The sequence below is a fragment of the Cupressus sempervirens genome, chromosome 9 (assembly GCF_028749045.1).
Source record: "Cupressus sempervirens isolate cs-2001-9-10 chromosome 9, ASM2874904v1, whole genome shotgun sequence".
NCBI classification, from domain to species: Eukaryota; Viridiplantae; Streptophyta; class Pinopsida; order Cupressales; family Cupressaceae; genus Cupressus; species Cupressus sempervirens.
The window spans coordinates 472,066,181-472,090,387 of NC_143126.1; the positions used below are offsets into that span (position 1 = coordinate 472,066,181).

General features: G+C 33.6%; 1 protein-coding gene across 1 annotated transcript; it reads left to right on the forward strand.

Moving 5' to 3' along the window:
* The first annotated feature begins 16,059 nt into the window (after positions 1–16,059).
* LOC149539370 (G-type lectin S-receptor-like serine/threonine-protein kinase At5g24080) lies at positions 16,060–23,915 on the forward strand. Its single transcript, XM_089802558.1, has 6 exons — positions 16,060–16,277; positions 16,474–16,480; positions 22,699–22,824; positions 23,092–23,178; positions 23,395–23,467; positions 23,611–23,915. The coding sequence occupies exons 1-6, from the start codon at positions 16,060–16,062 to the stop codon at positions 23,913–23,915; spliced, it is 816 nt and encodes a 271-aa protein (XP_089658684.1).
* Positions 23,916–24,207: the final 292 nt, after the last annotated feature.

The following is a 24,207-nucleotide window of genomic DNA, read 5'->3' on the forward strand; positions in this document are numbered from 1 at the left end:
ACTAGACTAGTAAAGAGATTATGTTATTGTATATATACAATGAATTGCAGAGGATCAAGGGGAGAGGATTATCTTATCTCTTCATTAACATGAAGAGAATGTGGATAACAATAATATAGCAAAGAGACTGTACAATATTGTCTAGTCTAACAATATTGTTGTTGTAGCTGTAATTTGGCTAACAATAATTTGGCTACTTTAGGGTGATTGGTGATCAATTGTAATAGTTTGAATTTTTAGTTTGTTTGGAAATGGCAAAGTATACAAATTTGAACACCAATCTGGTGCAACATTGTTTTTTTTTCCTAATTAGAAAAAAAATTATTTCCCTTTCATTTTGTCAAAAAATGAATAAAGATACGAAGAAGAGTTTCATAATAATGAAAATAACCCCCTTAATGAAACTCTACAGAATGCCAACTCCTTACATAATTAGGATGCGTCAAAAAAAACCCTAAGATATAGATTAAAAATTAAAAAGATTAATTTTGTTTCTAAAACCCTAACATATACATCAAGAAAAATATCGAAACACCCTCACATTGAGAAACAAAAAGTTATACGTACCAACATAAGATAAAAGAACATGGTTTGATCCTCCTTCATGAATTCTTGGTACACACAAATAAAACTATATTTTCTATGTCCGAAAATGGAATTCTTGCTGGAAGCAAAATTGACATAATTGTGAGTATCACATGGTGTAGAGGATAATAATCGTGTCTTGAAGGCAATTTAAATTGACTGAACATATTATGGGAGAATAAGAATAAAAGTTGTTTGTGTGCCACAAATTACATTGAAACGAATAGATCTACTCATGCATTGTCTTGTGCTATATAACTGAAGAAGCAATGAAGGGAATTGAGATTGAAAAACTCTTAAGAAACATATTGCGAGTTTCTTCAACCCTCAATTTTCAAAATGAAGCTGAATTTTTTTGTCCGCCAATCCCTATCTTTCGCTTAATCAAAGATTGAAATTAAGTTTATTTTGCAATTATATATATGGCACCCAAATATCTCTTACCATTACTGTATTTCAATCATTAATATTAATGAATTGAAAATTATATAATTATTCTATTATTATTTTAAATTAATTATTATACACCAATTGATAGAATATTTTAGGTGATGTTTACATGATGTTAAATTCTTCTTTTCCTTTTAAGTTTAAGAAAAAATAAAATAGATTTAGTTTAAGATTTAAGATAATTAATATTAATAACTTAAGTTTTTAAAACATGTTAATTATATCTTAAATATCTTAAAATTTTGAAACATTTTTTTTGAATTGGAGTAGTTTTGGGATGGTTTACCTCCTAAAAAGAATTGGTTCTTCACTAACAACTTTGTGAGAATCACCTAGATGTAACAAGTGCTAATTGATGTTTCATTCATTCTCATGAGAGATGGGTTAGGGTGAAACCAAGCATTTAATGACTTGTCAAAGATTGAATGTCTCTTTTGATAAGATTGAGGAACCTATCATATATTATTGATTCAATGGTTTCATGATTCAGGGGTGTTATGTGGAAATGCCTTTAATATGCTAAGGTCAACATCAAAAATTAGTATTTGACATACCTATAGATTAAAGCATTAAATGTTTTCATCCTTTACATACTTATTTGACATTTTTCATGCCATGTCAAGGTCAACATAAAATCTTTGCATTGTTTAATAATGAAATGTACTAAAAAAAATCAAACTAATTTTAACCTTTCCCTAATCATCAACATAGTCAAAAGAAGACAAAAAAAATCTCAATTCTCTATGAAATCCTAAATGGATTTGATTCTTTCTACTATAGATAGATTTGGGATATTAGTGGAAAATAATAAGCATGCAAACATTTTTCAAGTGAAAGCGATATAATGTTTATATTAAGCACAATATTAATGTATGACCACACTTTAAAAAAATACGACTCCTAACCATTAAGGAAATAAGATAAATTTAACCTAATCTATTGATATTAAATGCTATATAAAGTGCAAAAAGAAAGTAAAAATGACTAATTATTAGTGACTAATTATATCACTTATTTAGTCACTTATTTGGTAGTTTGTGACTAATTATCTAGTCACTTATTTAGTCATTTCTTTTTAGTTGATCTTGTGATTTTACCTAGTGACTAAATTAGTCACTTATTTACTCACCTATACCTATAAGTTACAAAGAAATAATGAAATTTGATCAATTTTAGTCACATGACTTTTTTTTAGTGGCATGACTAAAACCTTTAGTCGCATAATCACATATTTTCCAAAATGTACTAGTGAGGGTACACTATTCAATCTGCTGGATTGATAGAATTTGTGAGAAATTACCCTAATGGAAAAATCCAGTAGAGTGTCAATGATAGTGTCTATTTTCATTCCTCATTTTTTTCACCTGGCTCCTATATTTTCCTCTATAACTTCTTTGGAGTCACTCTACAAAGTCTTAGGCCATTCTAGGGTTAGGTAGCCAGTTATCCTATGAATTATTCTCTTTGAAAATTTAATCGGTCCATCTTCTAGCCACAAGGATCTGTCATGTATTCGGCTCAATATAATCTTTATCCATTCTATTTTGAACACCAGTGGAAAATCTAGGGCATGCATCAAACCCTTCCTTTCAACTATTTTAAACTGTTCCTTTAGAGCACAATTATCACATAGTTTGTTGTAGGCTTCTCTGATTTCCATATCACCTATTCCTCCTATCTTACAATTGTACCATTTTCTAACATCTTTGATCATAATCACTTTGGGAGGGATCATCAAAAATGTTCCTGAGGGATCTTGCTTATATGCTATGTTGGGAATGACTTTGAATATAGGTTGTTTGACCTAGTTGCTAACTAGCTGAACATTTAATACCTCTCTTCCTTCTACATTCCTCAAGCTAGATACCATTTGACAAACTAGGGTTTATGTAAATATAAACTATGTAACTTGGTTTATGATAAATACCTTGAAAATCTTGGAGAGTTGGTGTAAAATTGTTTTTGTGATCTTTGTGAATGCCTTGAACAAATTTTTGAGTTACCTTCTACTCTGATTTCTCTTACTTGAATGCGAAATGACAAAATTGAGTGAAAATTGGCCATATACACTATTGCATTTAATGCTTGGTGCTTGTACAATTGTAAACTCAGCATCAATGAAATTTTTGTTCCACTTGGCATCTATTGATATGATCATCACTTGGCAGCTACTATGGACTTGGCATCAATTGATTTAGTTTGGTAGCTTGACATTAACTAGCATTTCATTCGACATCTATTGAAGACTTTCCATACTCAGCAACAACAACCTTTATTTTCTCACAACATCTTACATCTTTATTCATCCTAATCCATTCTTTTCAATGCTATTTTCTTTCAGAATTGATGTATGATATAACTCTTAAGTATCAGTCTCACATACCTCTTAGTTGAATAGTTTGATGAGATGTGACCACTTGACCTATTAGGTGAAGTGATCCCTAATCCATTTGATGTACTACATCCATCTCTCTTTTTCCATGTCTTTTTCTTCTCACCTCTGATGTGTTCAACATCTACCTTGCCTTCTCTTTTGTTGAATTCATAATTGGGTGTCTTTGACCTAGTTGGACAATGCTTGCTAATATGACTAGTCTTCAATCAGCTAAAACAAGTTGTTTGACTTAACCATATGTTGTAGTTACCACTGAAGTGTTGCCTAATGTAATTCTCAGGGATATGTCCATATTCTTGGTAATAATGACAACTTTGTCTTGTGTTTTAATCCTAATTATAAAAGTATCCATGGCTTCTTTCTTTTGCTAACTTGTTTGGTGACCACATGGGTAAGAGGATAGAACTTAATAGTGTTGATCTTAGATTGGTTTTGAAAAGTGAGTGTTGATCTCAGATTGGTTTTGGCAAGTGAGTGTCAACACACTTAAGTTAGTTACTGATGCTTGACATGTATAGTATTTCTACTTCTAATTCGACACCTAAACTTCTTGACATCAATTGTTTACTTGGTACTTGAATTACTTAGCATGGTCTATCTATTGGGCACTTGAGTGACTCAGCACATGAGTGACTCTGTACATGAGTAACTCAATTCTCATTGTAACTCAACATGGTCTAATATTTACATGTTGTTCTTGACATGTATTACTAGTTCGAAATGAACTAAGTAAATTGTTTAATTGTGTTGACACTCACTTGTCAAAACAAATCTGAGATCAAAAAATATTCCTCACTTACCACAAGACATTTTGGGACTTATTGGAAGATTTTGAAGCCCTAAATGTTAGATATATTCCAAGAAGAAGGAATGTAGTAATTGATGCCCTTGTAATCTCTACTAGTGCACTACAACCTGTAGAAAGAATGAAACTTAAAAGGTTCTAAAAAGAACTCATGGATGCCTCATCTATCCCTAACAATATTACTAACTTCTAGATCTTTCAAGATGATCAACACATTCTAGAATTCATTATGTGCAATGATTTGTTCAAAGGGTAAGAAATTGATGATACACCTAATAAAAAACTTGAAGGAGATGAACTAGAAGATGTAGATGGGATCATAAATTTAAAAAACTAATACTATTCTTAAGGGGATGGTGGAACTATAGTGCATCTTTGAGCAAGATGAATCAGTATGCAATAAGAGGACTAATGAAGAAAAGGGGATCAAAGAATGTGACTCTTATAACCTAGGTACAGAAGAAAGCCCTAAGATGATGAGAATTAGAAAAGCTTGTAATTCCCAAGAATGAGAAAATATTCTCTAGTTACTCACAAAATACACAAATGTCATTGTCTGGAGTTATGAGGAGCTCAAGACATGTGACCTTGACATCATCACTCATGATATTCCTTTGAAACCTGATGCTAAGCCTTTTCACCAAAGATAAAGATAGACTAAACTCTATTGTTGAATCCTTGATAATGAGAGAAGTCCAAAATTTGACAATCTACTTGGGCTTCCAACTTGGTACCTATGATGAAGAAGCCCAAAGACATTGACCTTTGCATAGACTTTTGCAATTTGAATTAGGCATCCTAGAAAGATAACTACCCATTTCCTTCACATGAAAAATAACTACAACTTGTAAATGGATCTAATATGATATCTTTTATAGAAGGGTACTCAGGATATAACCAAGTAATGGTAGATGAGGAATAAAAATTAAATACAACAATCACCATAAAATGGGGGACATTTTCTTATAGAAGGATGCCCTTTGGCTTAATCAATGCAGGAGCTACATTTCATGGATGAGGCATTTAAGGGGTTGGTAAAAAAATGCATAGTTATTAATATGGATGACCTCATAGTACCCATTTCACTAACCTAAACTAAGTTTTCAACCAATATTAGAAATATGGTATATCTCTTAACCCAAAAAAATGTTCATTCAAAGTTACCAAAGGGAAACTCCTAGATTACATCATTTTAGAAGTCATTATTTCAATTGATCTTGAAAGGATAGAAGCAATTCCAAAGTTTTTGCATCCCCATAGTCACAAAGAGCTTAAATATTTCTTTAGGAAGATTAATTTTGTACATAAGTTCACTAGTAGGTTTGCCAAAATAATCCACCCACTCAATGATTTACTAGAGAAAGGAGCGAAAATTGACTGGGTTCCTGAAGTAAAGAAATCTTTTGAAGATGTCAAAGTGGCTATTTCTACTACCCCACACTACTATGTTTGGGCCCGAATTGTAATGGCAGGCTATTGCAATTGCGATGGCCACCCATCACCCAAGCGACACCAATAGAAATTGGCATGGTTGTCAGACTTTTTCCATCACAACTTGCAATGGCATGGGTTTCCATCATAATTGTGATGGCTAAAGGTGTCATAAATTGAAGTAAGATAGGCCAAGATTTCATCTTTACACCATCACAATTGTGATGGCGATCCTTGAGAGATGTCATCACATGTCTGACATACATGTGAAAATAATGTTATGGGACCAATGGCTAGCTATCAAACTAGTATGTTGTAATAGTGATAGTTATGTGGAAGCAATGTTGGGTAAAAGTACAAAGTTGTGTCACCTTTCAGGCTAACTTATCAGAATGATTGAATTTGAGCATTTCTATCTAAAAAACAATTTTGTCAAAACATATGATCTAGACAAATTTATTTTAGCTAATTTATATATGGTTTGACACTTTTCCAATTGGAGATGGCTATTCAATGCATGTTTTATACTAGTTTGTATCTAATTACTAAAGAAATAAAAGCATTTCAAAAAAGTGGTGTTTCAATAACTCTTACTAATTTTTATGATTTTTTTTAATAATATATAAACATCATTTTATAGAGCTCAGAGTTAAGAATATTCTCACATAGAGTTTATAGTGTTTTAATTAGATATAGTATATTATAATTAAAAAATTCTACAAGCACATATTTTAAGACTCAAAAATATGTCAGTTTTGAGAAAGAAAAAATATTAAATCATATAAAAATTATATGACATTCTAGAGGAGAGAGTCCTCTTCTAGAATTTATATTTTTTCTCTTGGATAGAATATATTTTAGGTGAGATAAAATTTGAATCATTATAAAAGAGAAAATATAGGTCTAAAGTTGATTTTTATTTTTGATTGTTCTAGCTATATGTGTTATCTATAACATAGTTTGAGATCAAAAGGAAATAAATTTATTTCCTTATAATTTTGTGGTGGGAACTAGACCCCCAATTTTTAGCATTTTTTTGCAGCTAAAAAATTGTCTTTAAAAATTAGGAAAATACATCAATTCTTATTCCAAATAAATATTAAAATTTATAATCCTAAACTTCATCCATTTCTACACATTTCATTAGTTCATTTCATTTTCAAATTCAAAATATTAATACTAATTTTATGTCATTGAAGGTGAATAGTTATACTTTTTTTAGCCTTTTCCTTTACAAAAGGGTGACACAGGTTTGTGCCTTTACCCTATTGTGGGACCAATGGCTAGCTATCAGAATCATGATAGCTGGTTGTATTAATAAAAAAAAATTGGTAGAATAAATTGAATAGCTATTATGCTTTTATAGCTCATTATAGATTCTGTAGATTCAGACAGTTAGTTATCATGCAATCATAGGTTAATATTGAGCTTCACTTTGTTTCAAGAATAGTTTAATAGCATGGTGTGAGGTGGGTTTCGGAGTTTCAGTTTGCACAATGGACATCATCTCAGTAGAGATTTGAGGGGTGGAGGTAGAAAGGGTCAGGTTAGGAAGGACAACCTGCACATTGATAGGTTGGATAGGATAGAGATTCCTATGGAAATCATAAACCTTAAACATAAATTCTTGGTGTAGTATATTATAGGGTTTTCCTTTCTTAGTCTTATCCCTAATGTTAAGATGCTTTCCTCCATGGAATGCAAGAGAAAAAATGGGAAGGAGATGAGGTCACAATTATGAAAAATGGTTTAAAATGGGGAAATGGTAGTAGCAGAAAATCTAATATCTACCCTCTAAGGTGAGATGTCTCATGATATCATAGCATACCTCTTTTCAAGGATCCAATAATTCCATTCTAAAAAAGCCACCATGATCATCTATTGGGCTTTCATCAGGCAAAAAATATTGGTTAAGACTAGCATCGTCTACAACATGAGTTTGCTTCCACCATTTATGGCCCTTCAAGGATAAACCACTGACCTTGGCAATGACCTCCTTGTTGATCTCAAATGAGATCTCATTCACAATCACCCATCTAATATTCTAAGAGTTAATAAAATTCATGGAGACCGCTTTCTCATATCCCTTTATACACTACATAAATGACACCAAACTACCCTCTTTCACGTAAGTCCACACAACATCTTTGTAGTTTTCAATGGAACTTGGCTTGATATGAAAAAAGTTACCGCCCATTTCCCCACTCTCGCCGTGGTCCTCAATAAAATCCTTAGAGATATCTGACCTAACTCCAACTAAAATCTAGTAAAGGCTGAAAAATGTAGAGAGAGCACCCATAAACTTTTGAAAAAAGATGAAAAGTCAAATGAAAAGGCTTTGAGAAATTATGCCATATAACTAGAACCTTCCTCAAATATTCATAATGATCATTGGTACTTTTTCTTCTTTCATTATTGATTCTTGTACTATCACTTTTAAAACCACTAATCCTTTCATACCCAACATAGTCCCACCAAATCTTGTGAAAGTCAGCATGTCAATTTAGGCATAAAACTCTCCAATTTTTATTACCACTTTTTGGTCCAATTAGAATCCCATCATAATTAATGATGGTATGCTCGCCTTTTAGCAAACCACTCCAAGTAATGATGTCCACCTAAAAATAAGCTTTAATAATACACAATCTCATTGACATTTGGAGTCATTAATGATTAGTGCCTGAATATGAGATGGAGGCTTGATACCATTTTGACAGATACATGTGTCAATTATTACATGACCCATCACCACTAGCGCATCCCTTACCTCTTTACGTTCATGGTATATGTGTTGAATGGGTACCTCCTAAAGTCTCAAGATAAACATATGGGCGTCGTTTATTAGTTGGGAGATATTCTAGCTTAAACTTTGTTTCTTCCTTTAAGGGATTCAATACATAATTAGTTGTGAATCTCCCTCCACAACCAAATTTTAAATTTCGTGTAAGTTGGCATCTTTAACCCCCAAAAATAGACCCATAGCTTCACTAAAGTTACTACTATTTTCACTATAATCACAAGTATAGGCCATCACAAGATTTCCATCGTCATCTCTAATAGCGCCACCTGCAATAGCATGTCCCCCCCTGGAAAATCCATCAAAGTTAAGCTTGAACTAGAGGGTGTGAGGTTTCCATTTCATGTGTTGTCTAGCCAACAATTTAAAGTTATCAACTCTAGCAACTAGCTTTTTAACTCCCCAATTATCAGCAATGACACACTCTAGGGGGTTTGGGGGGTGGGTAGGGGTCCCCCATCTCTAGTGAGAAATGTAATCATTTAATAGGTTGGTGATCAATTGAAGGATAATAGATGAGTGGGGGTGTGTGTGGGGCAGGTGGGGGGTGAGTGAGAGGAATGTTGATCCCTAAAGATACAATTATTTCTTTCTTTCAATTATTTCTTTCATGGTAAATACAAGTCAATATATAGCACTTGTTAAGTCGAGAGACTTTCTATAGTGCCATGATTCATGTTTGTAAACTTTCTAGCATTTTAAAAAATATTAGCATTCATTTTTTTGAGTATCTTTTACTAAACTAAATAAAAATGCATAATGTGAGCTATTAGTTCCTATTCTGTCTATTTCATGTTTTATTTAGAAACTCGGCTATTATTTAAGAGTCGTACAGATTTTGAACAATCGTCAAAATGTAATTGAAACAAGAAGAGTCATTTTCTCCAAAAAAGAGTGACTCTTCATGCTCCACTAACCAATCCGCCAATGGCCTGATTTTATTCTTACAAACTAAAATTAAATGTCTAATGTATCACATTAAAAAATAATATTTGTCTCGCATTAAACCGCGATAGCCAAGTTTTATACTTACAATATACAATGAAGTGTGTCACGTAACATTAAAAATCTAATTCGCCCAACATAAAATAAATAGATATAGAATGCATTAGCGTGCATCGTATCAATAAATTAGAATTGCAGGCATAAAGTTGCAGCCTAATAATAGAATATTTTTGCAGGACAATGAAGCGACCCACATATTGTAATGGAGGTAGGAGTAACTGACAAGGCACGCACGATTCAAAACAAATAGAAGATTTTGCGAGAGCCTTTGGAATCATTGGCATTTTCTATAGGTTTATATTTATTGATTTTCTATTACATTTTGGTTTGAAATACAGATTAGAAATTTGAATTATTTTCGATTTTGAGATTTAAATTTGTATGCAAATCATTCAATCTTCCATCGCCTTTCATCCATGAGCAAGCCAAATATTTTCTAGAGGTTTAGTTTTATTTGTTTCCTATTTCATGTGAGCTTCAATTGCAGATTACGAATTTGAACTGTTTTTTTATTTTTCCATTTAAGTTTGTATGCAAATTTTCTTCGACCATTTAATCTTTCATCGCCTTCTGTCTGCGAGCAAGCCAAATACTTTTTATCGACTTTGTCTAACTTCATCAAGGTAAGCTTCTTTATATGCTCTTTGGATCACTCCGTGTTGGAGATAGATATCAAAATGCTATGTTATTGCCGGTTTTTATGTTTTTGTTTTTTATCTCTTAAAAAAACTACATCCAAGTAAAAGGCTAAATCTTATTTTTTAAAATTTTATTATGTTTTGCTATACAAATAATTTAGTTTTTTATTTAACTTTTTAAATTATTATGTTTTAACATGAAAATCTGTTTCATATAATGTTAATGATTCGATTAGATTTAATGTATTCGACCGATTATTTTGGAGGAATTTGTCACTGCTCTTCATCTTTGGTTTGTTGACTAAAGTGAATATAATTTATTTTGGTGAATATCTAATTCCAGTCTTTTAATTTTCTTTTGATGCATTTTTACTCATTTATTTCTACCATATTTTCCAACCACCATTCATTTGGGCACTCTTAGATGTGGTTGTTTTCTCATTTGTAGTTGAAAATCATTTTCCAATTACAATGGAATCCTCTATGTCATCAATGCACCCATCTTAGAGATCCAATCAACCATCATGTTTGTCATTTCATTTTCCAATCAACCAACCTATGTTCCTTTACTGGCATCTAAAATCTTGTAATAAATGTTGCTTTTCTATGACAATATTGGGCAACCACTTCCATTTTAGTGACCCACATTTATTTTGGGACGGATGCTTTAATTTTCATCGCTAGTGTTTTTAGATCTAGTGCTCTGTCAGCCCACCTCCTTCCAGCCCCCATTGCCTCAACAGTACCTTAGATCATCTAGTGAAAGCTCACCATGCAATGCCTCAATGGCAATGATTCTTGCTAATTTTTGGCTGCCTAACACAAGAACGTCAAAATATTTGACCTCATTCCAATCTTTGTTACAGACTCTATTATTAGTACTTGTTGGCAGGCTAAGTACTACTGTGCCACTTTTTGGATTACTCAACTTAACTAGTTATTAAATGAATTACTATTCTACCAATTAAAACTCATTTCATTTGATGTTTTTTTATAAATATTATATTTGTGAAATATACGTGCCAATTTTTTAAATATGTAATCTATATATATTAGTTTTCTAACTTTTGATTGGATGAATGAATTAGAGTCTTATATGGGATTTATGAGTTCATGACATATGATTTTTAAGAAAATATTTGAATTTGTTTCTCATAATCCTAATTCTCATAGTACATGTTTTAGTACATTTGTCTACCAATTAAAGCTCATTTCATTTGATGTCTTTTATAAATATTATGTTTGTGAAATATACATGTCAATTTTTTAACTATGTACTATATATATATATATATATTAGTTTTCTAATTTCCGATTGGATGAATTAATTAGAGTCTTATATGAGAATGTGTGAGTTCATAAGATATAATTTTTAATAAAATATTTGAATTTGTTTCTCATATTCCTAATTCTCACAACACATGTTTTAGCACATTTGTTGCTATATGAATTTCAAGATGGGAAATTATACATTATAATAATATAATGAATAATTTGATCTTTCATAGTTTAAACTATTATAATGATTTTTTTAATTACAAATAAATACATTGAAAAAAAATAGATTTTAAATGTTTAGTCTAATTATTTTTTACAATTCTTAATTAAGTGCAATTACATTCCATTTCAATTATTATTAATTAGTGATATTGTGAAACAAAAAAATATTATTCCACTTATATAATAAATATATAATTATATATATATATATATATATATATATATATATATATATATATATAAAATAAAATTTAACTAGTACTATTTAAGCCAAGTACTAAGCCACTAAGTGGCAGTTGTTTCTTTGGCTTATAAAGTAGTGACAATATACCAAATCTATGTTTTTCTAAGGCTATTGTCATTATATTTTTAATGAATTTGTTTTTTTCCTATACATATGAGTCCAAAGTGAACACAAGATCAATCTTATTTTAATGAAAAAATGTATGAAATGAAATTTGAAGAAACTATAATGATTTCCCATGCCAAGAGAAAACCAAACATTAGGTGTTGCTTTATCATTAGTTCATAAGATACTTTGATTATAAGATAAATCAAATACTTACAAAATGGTAAAATGAGTTTAAATAGTATATGGAATATATAGTTTGAAAATAGTGTTATATTTTTAATTATTAAATTAACTTATTTGACAAACTAAGAAAATAATTTAAAAACTAGTATTATAATTTTAGTTTATAAATTCATATATCTGACAAACTAAGATTATTTGTACATGTTACATAGTAGGCTCTTAAGATGTATTAAGTGGGGAAAATTCCATAGAAACGTATTGTTTACTTTTTGTTTTAAATTTAGATAAGTAATTTTAATTTTCATAGAATTAATAAAATATAATATTTTAGTATAGTTATTTATTATTTCATTAAGAATGTCTAAAACATAACATTCTTGTTATTTTTGTTTTAAAACATAAAGTAACATTTTATATTTCACTTTTGTGCAATTTGTGTTAAAAGAAATTTAATGTCAATAATCAATGTATTTTTAAAAGTGGATGGATCTATTGAGAAAATAAAAACGTTTCTCAAGTCATAGTAAATGTCAATAAATTTCTAGATTTATCCTTTTTGCGATTACTTGATTTTTATTTAACTATCCATTCACTTCTCAAGATAAAGGTTGTATAAATTTGATCAAAATGAAAACGTTGCTTTACAAGTGAAGTTTTCTTTACTTGTCTTTATAGATTTCATTTAATATTAGTTTGAATTTATTTAGGAATGTTTAAATCATAACATTCCATAGTTATCATTCGTATGAGTGAGTCCAAATTTTGAGATTTGTAGTTATTTTTATGTTAGAGAATAAATTGAAATTTTAGATAAATTACTTTTTATAATACAAATTTTTAGATTAATTATTATTTTTTAAAATAAAAGGTTTCATTTGCATATTTCTTATAAGAGAGATTTTTGTTTTGTTTTTTGTTTTCTACTTATAGAGGGAATGCCATAGCATTTGAATATATATTTATTATTAGTAGTAATTTTAATAGCTACCTTCATTTAATATTTTGATTTACAAATGATTTATATTTATTTTGACTTAGTTTGTTATGGAGAGTTTAATACTTTCTTACATTAAATAATTTTGACATAGAACACAATGGTGCTATATTTTTACAAATTTTAGGTTTTTCTATAAATGCATAACTTGACTCTATTTACTCTTAGATACTGATACCTTTTCTTCATCGTTATATAATTATCAAAAAATAATTGAATATGGATGTTGAAAAAAGTGTATTAGAAATTACTATTGTCAGCCTACTGCTTCAAGATGACTCTATGGAATTTGAAGAAAATGTTGGAACCTATTTAGATAAATTGGGAATAGCCATTTTCTAGTGTTGTAAAAAAATGGTGATTGAATTGCACACTATGAGCTTAAACATACGTTTTCAGTGTCAAAGGTTTTCAAATCTTGCAATGAAAGAGTATATAATGGAAAATCATGAGGCATGGATGAAATCATTTGGCTTTTGTGAATTTATAAAAGACATTTGTTATGATGAAGAGTATAAGGAGGGTGAAAATAACATTTTCCTCACTAATGAATTGCACATTCTTTTGCACCACTATAATAAAATCTAGCTATGATGCAATTTAAGAAGTCTGATAATTTGATATTATCAACTTTGATATATTAATGTATTAAACATGTCAAATTTGAAGGTCCTAGGTTTTATTTCCTTTATGTTATAAATACAAGGGTGTTTTTTTTTTGTATGTTAATAAATATGCTTATCTAATGCCATACTTTTAATTCTATATTGATTTCTTATTTGTCAAACCATAAGTCTAAGAGTAGACTAACATTTATATAACAAATATTTTATTTAAAAATTTAAACCAACTAGATGAAACATTCTTTATTTCATGTATTAATTTTAATTTTTTTATATATCTGGTTTAAATTTATTTTAGACTTGAATGAACCAATGATGATTTTTAAATTGAAGGAGGAAAGGAGGCAATATCAAATACAACAATGAAGGGCATACTAGAGAGAATATCAAAGATGGAGATGAGAACAAATGACAAAATCTCATAGAGAAGAAGACAAAAGGAGTAATGAAGCTCGAAGATAGAATTATGCTAGACATAGGGTAGAATTAATAGTACAAGAATTAAAATTTGAGAATAGTGAAAAAGGAAATAGAAATGTAGCTAGTTGGTAGAGAACATCTAATGAAGCATCTCATGCACCAATACAAAAAATACATGAAGTTGAATTATAAACTTTGGGTAGAGCTTCAACTCTTCACAACATACATACACCATGATGAATTGTTGTCTTGAATAACTTCTTGCAGCTCTATGGAGCTAGACTCAACTGGGAGAAAGTACCATTTTGTATAATGTTGTATTTATAACCAATGCGAGAATATCAACATTGAAGCCTTGGTCTATGTAATAGATATGAAGATAAGTTTGTAATAAATGTTAGTTAGGTCCACATATTGGATTTGCTAGATTGGCTGTCAGATTTGGTCTATGATATGATATGTCCACATGTTGAAATTAATATCTTCCAATATTCCCCCTTAATTTCAACCATGCATTTTGATAGTTGTACATATTTTTCTTAATAGTTGTTTGATATCTAGGATCTTCAAATCCTAGTGATTGAACCTAAGAAATCACATAGTAATGATGGAATGATTTTACCACAAGCTTTGGCCCTCTTGGTAACCAGTCCATTGTTGGTTCAGGTGCGAGACACTTGTATTTCTACACCTCTCATAGAGTCACAATGCAGGTGCTTAGGGAATCCTAGCATATATCACTTTGATACAAAAAGTGAATGCTGCAACATCCAACCATATTACATTCTTAAGTCATTGACAACTTTGTATCATTTCATCTTCAAAATAGTTTCAAATTTTGATTGGCAACAAATCTTCCTCGAGTTGTTGGACACTCCTCACTACACCAGACTCATCTACCTCTCTACAATCTTCAAGACCATCTCCCATTAGCTCTGATACCACTTGTAGAAAGTAGAGACAAAGGAAACTAAAGTAGAAAATGAAACCATGTGTGCTACTGCACAAAAATATATTTTATTGACTTGAACATCACATTACATTACATAAACTTCAGACAAAATTTTAGCTCTTCATAACATACATACACCATTATGAAATTTTGTTTTGAACAACTTTGTATAGCTCTACAGAGTAGAACTCAACTAGGAGTAAGTGACTCAACTGGATGCAAGTACTCTTTTGTATAACATTGTATTTATAATCAATGTGAGAAGATCAACATTGAAGCCTTGATCTACTTGGTAGCAATGAAGATAAGTTTGCAATAAATGTCATTTAGGTCCACAGATCAGATTTGTTTAATTGACAGATAGATGTGGTCTGTGATATGATATATCCAAATATTGAAATTAGTATCTTCCAACATTATAAACTACCACCACCACTGTGTTTTATAAATATGACTTCATGATCTATCATGTGACTTTGGTGTACTATAATAGACAAATGTCTTATACTGAAATATTGAGATGCCTTAGATTGAAATATTCGTAGGTACACACTAGCATAAATTGTTATCAAATTGGTATGAAAGCCTTGGATGTTGATATTGCATTCAATTTCAAACGTAATTCTAAAAGAAATGTGAAATCAATCTCGCAATATTCATCCCCGCAAATAAAAAATGTCTCAACCCCAATAATGTTACAATTAACATTATTCCCTCATAATGCCTTCTCAATTTCCCCTCCTTTGTAGATAAGTTAAACTTGACTCTCCACACAATAAATCAAATTGCAAATGAATTTTTTTTAATTACCCCCTCCAATCGCCACCATTTCATGTACCAATCATGATCTTCCAAGAGATTGGAAACACCTTTGTTTTCGACTTCTTGTTTTAGCGGCAGAGGAGAATTTAGTCAATCACAATTTGTCGATGGATGAGAAATGGGAAAAATCCCAGTTAAGACTTGTTTTTGTAGTTGGTGTGTTTATTCCATTGAGTAGTTATGGTGCAACAGTAGTCCAAGCCGGAGATGCTCTTTCCTTGGGCACCTCGCTTACTGGAAATCAGACATTGATTTCAAAGAATGGAACATTTGAATTGGGTTTCTTTAGCCCAATTGGAACTAAGAACTTGTATATTGGAATCTAGTATGCCAATATACCAGAGAAGAAAATTGTTTGGGTGGCCAATAGAGAGACCCTTGGGAGAAACAAATCTAGAGCTTTGAAGTTGTCAAGAGAAGGGAAATTGGATCTATTTGATGCAGAGGGTGAATCTATTTGGTCTGTCAACATATTGACAAAGGCATCTCAGGCTTTGATATTGTTGGAAAACTTATTGCAGCGTTGACGTTTGCCCCTTGAGCCAAACACTCACCTAGTGATGCCCAAAATAGATAGAAAAGTTAATACTGGTAGGTGAGATTTTCAAATTCTAAAAAGAGGGAGAAACTAGAATGTGACAAAAGGAATGTTTATTCATTCATTCAGTAGAGAATTTGCAGATCAAGCAGATTAGAGAGAAGTTGCAAAGCTGAGCAGAGAAGGAAGAAGGAAAGAAGTTTGTGCCTGCAGTTGCACGTGCTTCTCCTGGTCACTCTGTAAGTTTTTCATTGTTAGATTCATCTCGTTGAAGCAGTGATTGCTCCAGGCACCATTGTATGCAGCCATTAGAGCTGCAAGTTTAAGGTTTAAAGTTTAAAGTTTATTGAAAGTTTGAAGTTTTAACATTTGAGGGTTTTTTAGTTGAAGCTCAATGCTCCCAGATTTTGTAATAGTTTAATGAAAGATTGAATAGAAAGAAAGAAACATACTTAATCTATTGTTCTTCATCTTCTGTTCATTAGATTTGACAAGTTTGGTTGAAAGCTTAAAGATTTGGCTCTTTGGTTTTAATCGTGAAAGCATTCACGTTGAAATCTCTTAAGTTATAATTTCTCAGTTGGAGCTGAGCTCACTCGACATCTATTGTTGCTGAGCATTTCTTTTGGAGTGGAGCATACTCAACATCTATTGCTACCGAGCTCCTCTTTGTGCCAAGTTCACTTAGCACCTATTGCATGTCACTCGACACCATCAAGTGTCAAGAAAGTGCCGAGTAAATTTGGCACTCAGCACATTCTTGTGTTGAGCACTTTTCTTCAAGTGTCGAGCAACTTGCCACTCGGCACCATCAAGTGCCGAGTAAAACTGGCACTCAACATCTTCATGTGCCAAGCAACTTTTAAGTGCTGAGCAAAGTTTTTAGGGTTAGGGTTGTGAGTTTAAGTTTGTTTTTTTTTTAATATAATTTCTCACATGGTATCAGAGCTTTGAGGCCCCACATCCAGAGTGAGTTAGGGCATTTGTTTTCTTGGTATATTTATCATGGCAGGAGATGCAAGAAAGATATGGTAGCAGCCACCATCATTTAATGGATAGAATTGGGATACATTTGCAAAGAAAATGAAAACCATTATGATTGCAAATAATTTGTGGGAGTTTGTGATCAATGTATTGAACGATGTGACTGATCCAACTCAATATGTTGCCCTCACAAACACACAGAAGACTCATTTGAAAGAGTCAATGAGGAAGGATGCTAAGGCATTAAGTCTTATTGAAGCAGCAATGACAGAGACAGTATTCCCAAAGATTGCAGCAACAAATTATGCAAAGGAAGCATGGGATATCCTTGAGACGAACTTCAAGGGGACTGATAAAGTCTGTACTGTAAAGCTATAGAATATAAGGAGGGAGTTTGAGAACCTTCAAATGAAGCAAAATGAATCAGTTGCAAACTTCAGTTCAAGGACCTCCAATGTGATTAACAAACTGAAGTCAAATGGAGAAGACTATCAAGAGCAAAGGATAGGGGAAAAGATATTGAGGAGTTTACCTCATAAATATGACCATTTGGTCATGACCATAGAAGAGGCAAAAGATCTCACTGTTTTGACAATGGATGAGTTGATGCGTACACTTCAAACCCATGAGCATAGGATCAACAGATCTACTTCTTCATCTTCCCAAGAGAAAGCATTCAAGGCTCAGTCAAATCCAAGAGGAACGGGGAGAGGAAGAAATGGCTCAGGCAGGAACTCTAGAGGTAGAGGCTGAGGTAATGGAGGACAAAAAAATGCTACAGCAAAAAGCTCAAGAAGAGCAGATGGAGCAAGTAGCTCACAAAATACTTCAAGAGGAGGTAAGAAAAACTACAACTCAAATAAGAGTAATGTAGAATGCTACTACTATCATAAATATGGGCATTATGCAAATGAATGCTGGAAGAAGCAGAATGATCAGTCAGGACAAGTAAATGTGGCTGATGTGAACATGGGAAGTGGACCCAATGCTATTGCCTTCATCATGTGTAATGTTGATGAAGAAGGAAGCCTTGAGGTTTGGTACCTTGACAGTAGATGTAGCAACCACGTGAGTGGTAATGAAACTTTGTTTTCATTCATTGACAAGAGTTTCAAATTAAACATTAAGATGGGTAACAATGGAACCCTACCAGTTGTTGGCAAAGGATCTATTATGGTCCACACCAAGAAAGGTGAGAAAAGAAAAATACAAAATGTGTATTTCGCCCCTGGTATGAAGCACAATTTGATGAGCATTGGTCAGCTCATTCAAAATGGATACAAAATGTTGATGGAGAATGACACGTGTGTCATTCATGAAAAGGATGAGAGCAAGAACCTACTTGCAGCAGCTCAAATGACAAAGGACAGAATGTTTCCCTTGAGGATAGAGACATGTTTCTCATCTCAAGTTTGTGTTGCAGCTCATACACAATCAGCTCTAAGGAGTGTGATTGAAGACCCCTCACAGCTATGGCACCTCAGGTATGGTCATCTTGGCTATGCTGGTTTGAATTTGTTGTCAAATAAAAGAATGGTAGAAGGTTTGCCATGTGTAGGAAATTCATGTGACAAGTGTGAGGCTTGTATTTTGGGTAAGCAACATAGGCTTCCCTTTAATTCTAGAAATTTTAGGAGGGCTAGATTTCCATTAGAGTTAGTGCATATTGACCCAGTCGATCCTATGCAAGTTACTTCCATTGAGGGGAGTACGTATTTCATGACATTCATTGATGATTTCAGTCATAGGACATGGGTGTATTTCTTAAAGAATAAATCTAAAGCATTTGATAAATTTGTAGAATTTAAGACCCAGGCTGAAAGAGAATGTGGACACTATATCAAGGTCCTAAGATCAGATAGAGGAGGGGAGTATACCTCCAATTCTTTTGTAAATTTTTGCAGGAAACATGACATTAAGAAAGAGCTCACAACTAGCTATACACCACAGCAGAATGGAGTGGCTAAAAGAAAAAATAGGACCATTGTTGAAATGGCAACGAGCATGATGAAAGAGAAAGGTCTCCCAACTGAATTTTGGAGAGAGGCTATGGCAACAACAGTTTACCTAATTAACAGGTGTCCTACAAAGGCAGTCTGTGACAGAATTCTAATGGAAGCTTGGTCATGAATAAGATGGACAGTTGAACACTTAAGGGTGTTTGGATGTGTTGCATATGCACATGTGCCTAAAGAGAAAAGGCAAAAATTGGATGACAAAGGTGTGAAATGCATTTTCATAGGGTACAATTCAAAATCAAAGGCATACAGATTGTATGACCCATTGAACAACAAAATGATGCTTTCAAGAGATGTGAAATTTCTTGAAAATCAATCTTGGTATGGACAAATTGATGAGTCACCAAGCACTTCAAGTAAAGTGCCAATTATGAGTGAAGAGGATGCTGATGAACAGCAAGAAGAAGGAGCAAATAGAAGAAAAGGCAAGTAGATTCAGATAGTGCTGAGCTCCTCTAGGCATGACCGAGTGTCAGTGCCGAGTACCAGTGAAGACCGAGCTAGTCGGCAAAATAACAATAGTGAAGATTCTAATCCTACACTCTCCTCCCTGGTACCAAGAAAGACCAAGAGTCTTAGGGAGATATACCAAGATGAAAGGTATGAAGACTATGATGAGAGTGTTAATTTTGCATTATTTTTTCATAGTGATCCAATATATTTTGAGGAAGCTATTAAGGAGAAGAAATGGTGTAATGCCATGGATGAGGAAATAGATGCTATAGAAAAGAATGAGAGATGGGAGCTAATTGAATTGCCTCCCAAGAAGCAAGTGATTGGAGTGAAATGGGTCTATAAGACCAAATGCAATGCCGAAGGCAAGATTGATAGGCATAAGGCAAGGCTGGTAGTCAAGGGCTACAAACAGTAGTATAGAAGAGATTATGATGAGACCTATGCCCCAGTTGCAAGAATGGAAACCGTGAGTGTTGTCATAGCAATTGCAGCCCAGCACAAGTGGAAGGTATTTCAAATAGATGTGAAGTCTACATTCCTAAATGGTGTATTGAAGGAAGAAGTGTATGTGGAGCAGCCACCTGGTTATGAAGTTGCAGGTGAAGAGAATAAAGTATATAGATTTAAGAGAGCTCTTTATGGGCTCAAGGAAGCTCCACGGGCATGGTACAGTAAGATTGGCTCATACTTGATGAGCAATGGCTTTAGTAAAAGCAATGGTGAGCCCAATCTTTACATCAAGGCAATAGATGGTAATGTATTGATTGTTGTCTTGTATGTAGATGACTTGATTTTTACTGGTAATGATAAGGCTCTAATTGGTGAGTTCAAAGAGGCCATGAAAAGTGAATTTGAAATGACAGACCTAGGTCTCTTGAAATACTTTCTAGTCATAGAAGTAAAACAAATGCATGATGCCATTTGCATCTCTCAAGAAAAATATGCAGGGCAGATCTTGGAGAGATTTAAAATGCAGAATAGTAAGGTAGCCCCCACACCAACAGCAATAGATCTGAAGTTGAGCAAGGAAGACTCCAGCAAGAGAGTGGATCCAACACTATACAAGAGTATGGTTGGAAGTTTAACATATTTGACTGCAACTCAACCAGACCTAATGCATGCAGTAAGTCTGATCTCCAGATTTATGGAAACCCCAAAGGATTCCCATTGGCAAGTAGGAAAAAGGATCCTAAGGTATGTGAAAGGTATCAAGGGATTTGGGATTTTGTATACTGCAAATGATGATTTCAAGTTGGTTGGTTACACGGATAGTGATTGGGCTAGAAGTTTAGATGATAGGAAGAGCACTTCCATATAGATGTTTCATATGAGATCGGGTGCAATTTCATGGGCATCCAAGAAGCAACCTATTGTTTCTCAATCTACAGTAGAGGTTGAATACATTGCAGCAAATGCAGCAGCATGTCAAGTAATTTAGCTAAGGAGGATCTTGATAGATTTGAATGAAAGGCAAGAGGATGGAACCACAATTTATTGTGGGAATATCTCATCAATTGCATTGTCCAAGAATTCAGTCTTCCATGGAAGAAGCAAGCATATTAAGATCAGATATCACTTCATCAGAGAGTTGGTGGAGAATGGGGATATCAAAATGAATTTTTGCAAGTCAGAGCAGCAGCTAGCAGATATTTTCACCAAGTCATTAGGCATTGGAACTTTTGTACACTTAAGAAAGAGTCTTGGTGTAGTTGATTTGAATCAATTGTGATCCTTGTTTTGTTTGGCTTGGGACTAAGGAGGAGCATTGGAAAGCTTGCTGTAGCGTTGACGTTTGCCCCTTGAGCGAAATGCTCACCTACCACCTTGATGCCCAGAACAGACAGAAAAGTTAATATGGGTAGGTGAGATTTTCAAATTCTAAAAAGAGGGGAAAACTGAAATGTGACAAAAGGAATGATTATTCATTCATTCAGTAGAGTATTTGCAGATCAAGCAGATCAGAGAGAAGTTGCAGAGCTGAACAGAGAAGGAAGAAGGAAAGAAGTTTGTGCCTGTAGTTGCACGTGCTTCCCCTAGTCACTCTGTAAGTTTTTCATTGTTAGATTCATCCTATTGAAGTAGTGATTGCTCCAGGCACCATTGTATGCAGCCATTAGAGCTGCAAGTTTAAGGTTTAAAGTTTAAAGTTTGTTGAAAGTTTGAAGTTTTAACATTTTAGAGTTTTCTGGTTGAAGCTGAATACTCCCAGATTTTGTAATAGTTTAATGAAAGATTGAATAGAAAGCAAGTAGCATACTTAATTTATTGTTCTTCATCTTCTATTCATTGGATTTGACAAGTTTGGTTGAAAGCTTAAAGCTTTGGCTCTTTGGTTTTAATGGTGAAAGCATTCACATTGAAATCTCTTAAGTTATAATTTCTCAGTTGGAGCCGAGCTCACTGGGCATCTATTGTTGCCAAGTATTTCTTTTGGAGCCGAGCATACTCGGCATCTATCGCTATCAAGCTCCTCTTTGTGTCGAGTTCACTCGGCACCTGTTCCCTGTCACTCGGCACCATCAAGTGTCGAGCAAGTGCTGAGTAAATCTGGCACTCGGCACCTTCCTGTGCCGAGCACTTTTCTTCAAGTGCTGAGCAACCTGCCACTCGGCACCATCAAGTGCCGAGTAAAACTGGCACTCGAAACCTTCATGTGCCGAACAACTTTTAAGTGTTGAGCAAAGTTTTTAGGGTTAGGGTTGTGAGTTTAAGTTTTTTTTTTTTTTTTTTTTAAATATAATTTCTCGCAGATATTAGATTTCGCTAATTTTTTGATGTTAAGCGACAAGAACGAATCTGAAAGTGTGTGGCAGAGTTTTGACAATCCGACAGATACCTGGTTGCCCGAGATGAGATTCGGTGGACAACAAAAACTGGTCTCTTGGAAAGGCTAGTCAGATCCAGCTTTCGGGCTTTTCTCGCATAACTGGATCCATCTCGTGCCAAACAATTTGTGCTAATGTGGAATAACTCTGTCAAGTACTAGGATAGCGGAGTCTGGGATGATAAAATTTTCAGTCATATTCTAGAAATGACAGGCAAAAATTTCTTCAATGTCGCGGTTGAAAATACCAGCTTTGGTTTCTATATGCGTGTGACACTGAATCATAGGATGAATAGGCTTATGCATTTTGTCATGACAGAGTCTAGAGATTTTCAACATACGTTGTTCGATGGAAATAAGTGGAACATGTTCTGGTCTGTGCCCAGATACAAATGTGCGCTTTATGGTCTCTGCGGCGCTTTCGCAATCTTTGACCCCAACAACCTTTAGTTCTGCAGCTGCGTAAAAGGATTCACTGCCAAAGACAATCAAGCTTGGGATTCCCTGAAGTGGTAGTCAAGTGGCCGTGTTTGCCAGAGCCCCTTGAATTGCACCACCAACATATTGATCGACTCCATTAACGCAACGTTGTCTGATGATTACACTTCATCGTACTTTGCAGTTACCCCCACGTCTAAAATGGTTTGAGAGAAAGCCTGCCTTAGGAACTGCCTATGCTTTCGATTTGCTTTCAGGCCCCTACCACATCTTGTCTAGCTTGGATCTCTTCTTAACCAATTCAAATGTCTTCATTCGAGTAGCTGCCTCTGCGCTCACAAAGTTTGATCATCCACCATCGCCCTCCATTGAATTAAAAACCGTCATGTCATTGCTTTAGGTATCTTTTCATTTTTTATATGGACACGGCGACATCGACTAAAATCTGTGGAGAGCAGTGCAGATTCATCGACAAACAGTTTTCTTAGAATGTTCAGTTACAAGGAGTTGAAGATTGCGACAAGGAATTTCAGGTGCAAGTTGGGGAGCGGAGGATTCAGCTCTGTTTTCAAAGGATCTTTAGAAGATGGTACACTTGTGGCCGTGAAAAAATTAGAATCCACTTCAAGCCAAGATGATAAGCAATTTCGAGCAGAAATTAGCTCTCTGGGAAGCATACAACACGGGAATCTGATCAGGCTTTGAGGGTTTTGTGCTCAGGGATCCAGACGGTTACTGGTTTATGACTACATGCCCAATGGCTCTCTAAATTCCTTACTCTTCACCAGTAATTCTAAAAGAAAACAAAAGGTACTCGACTGGAAGACCCGATTCCAGATCGCTTTAGGCACTGCTCGAGCTTTGGTTTACCTCCATGAGGAGTGCAAAAATTGCATCATTCACGGTGATGTAAAGCCTGAGAACATTCTGCTAGACGCTAATTTTTCACCCAAGTTAGCTGATTTCGAGTTAGCAAAGCTTATGGATAGATATTCAA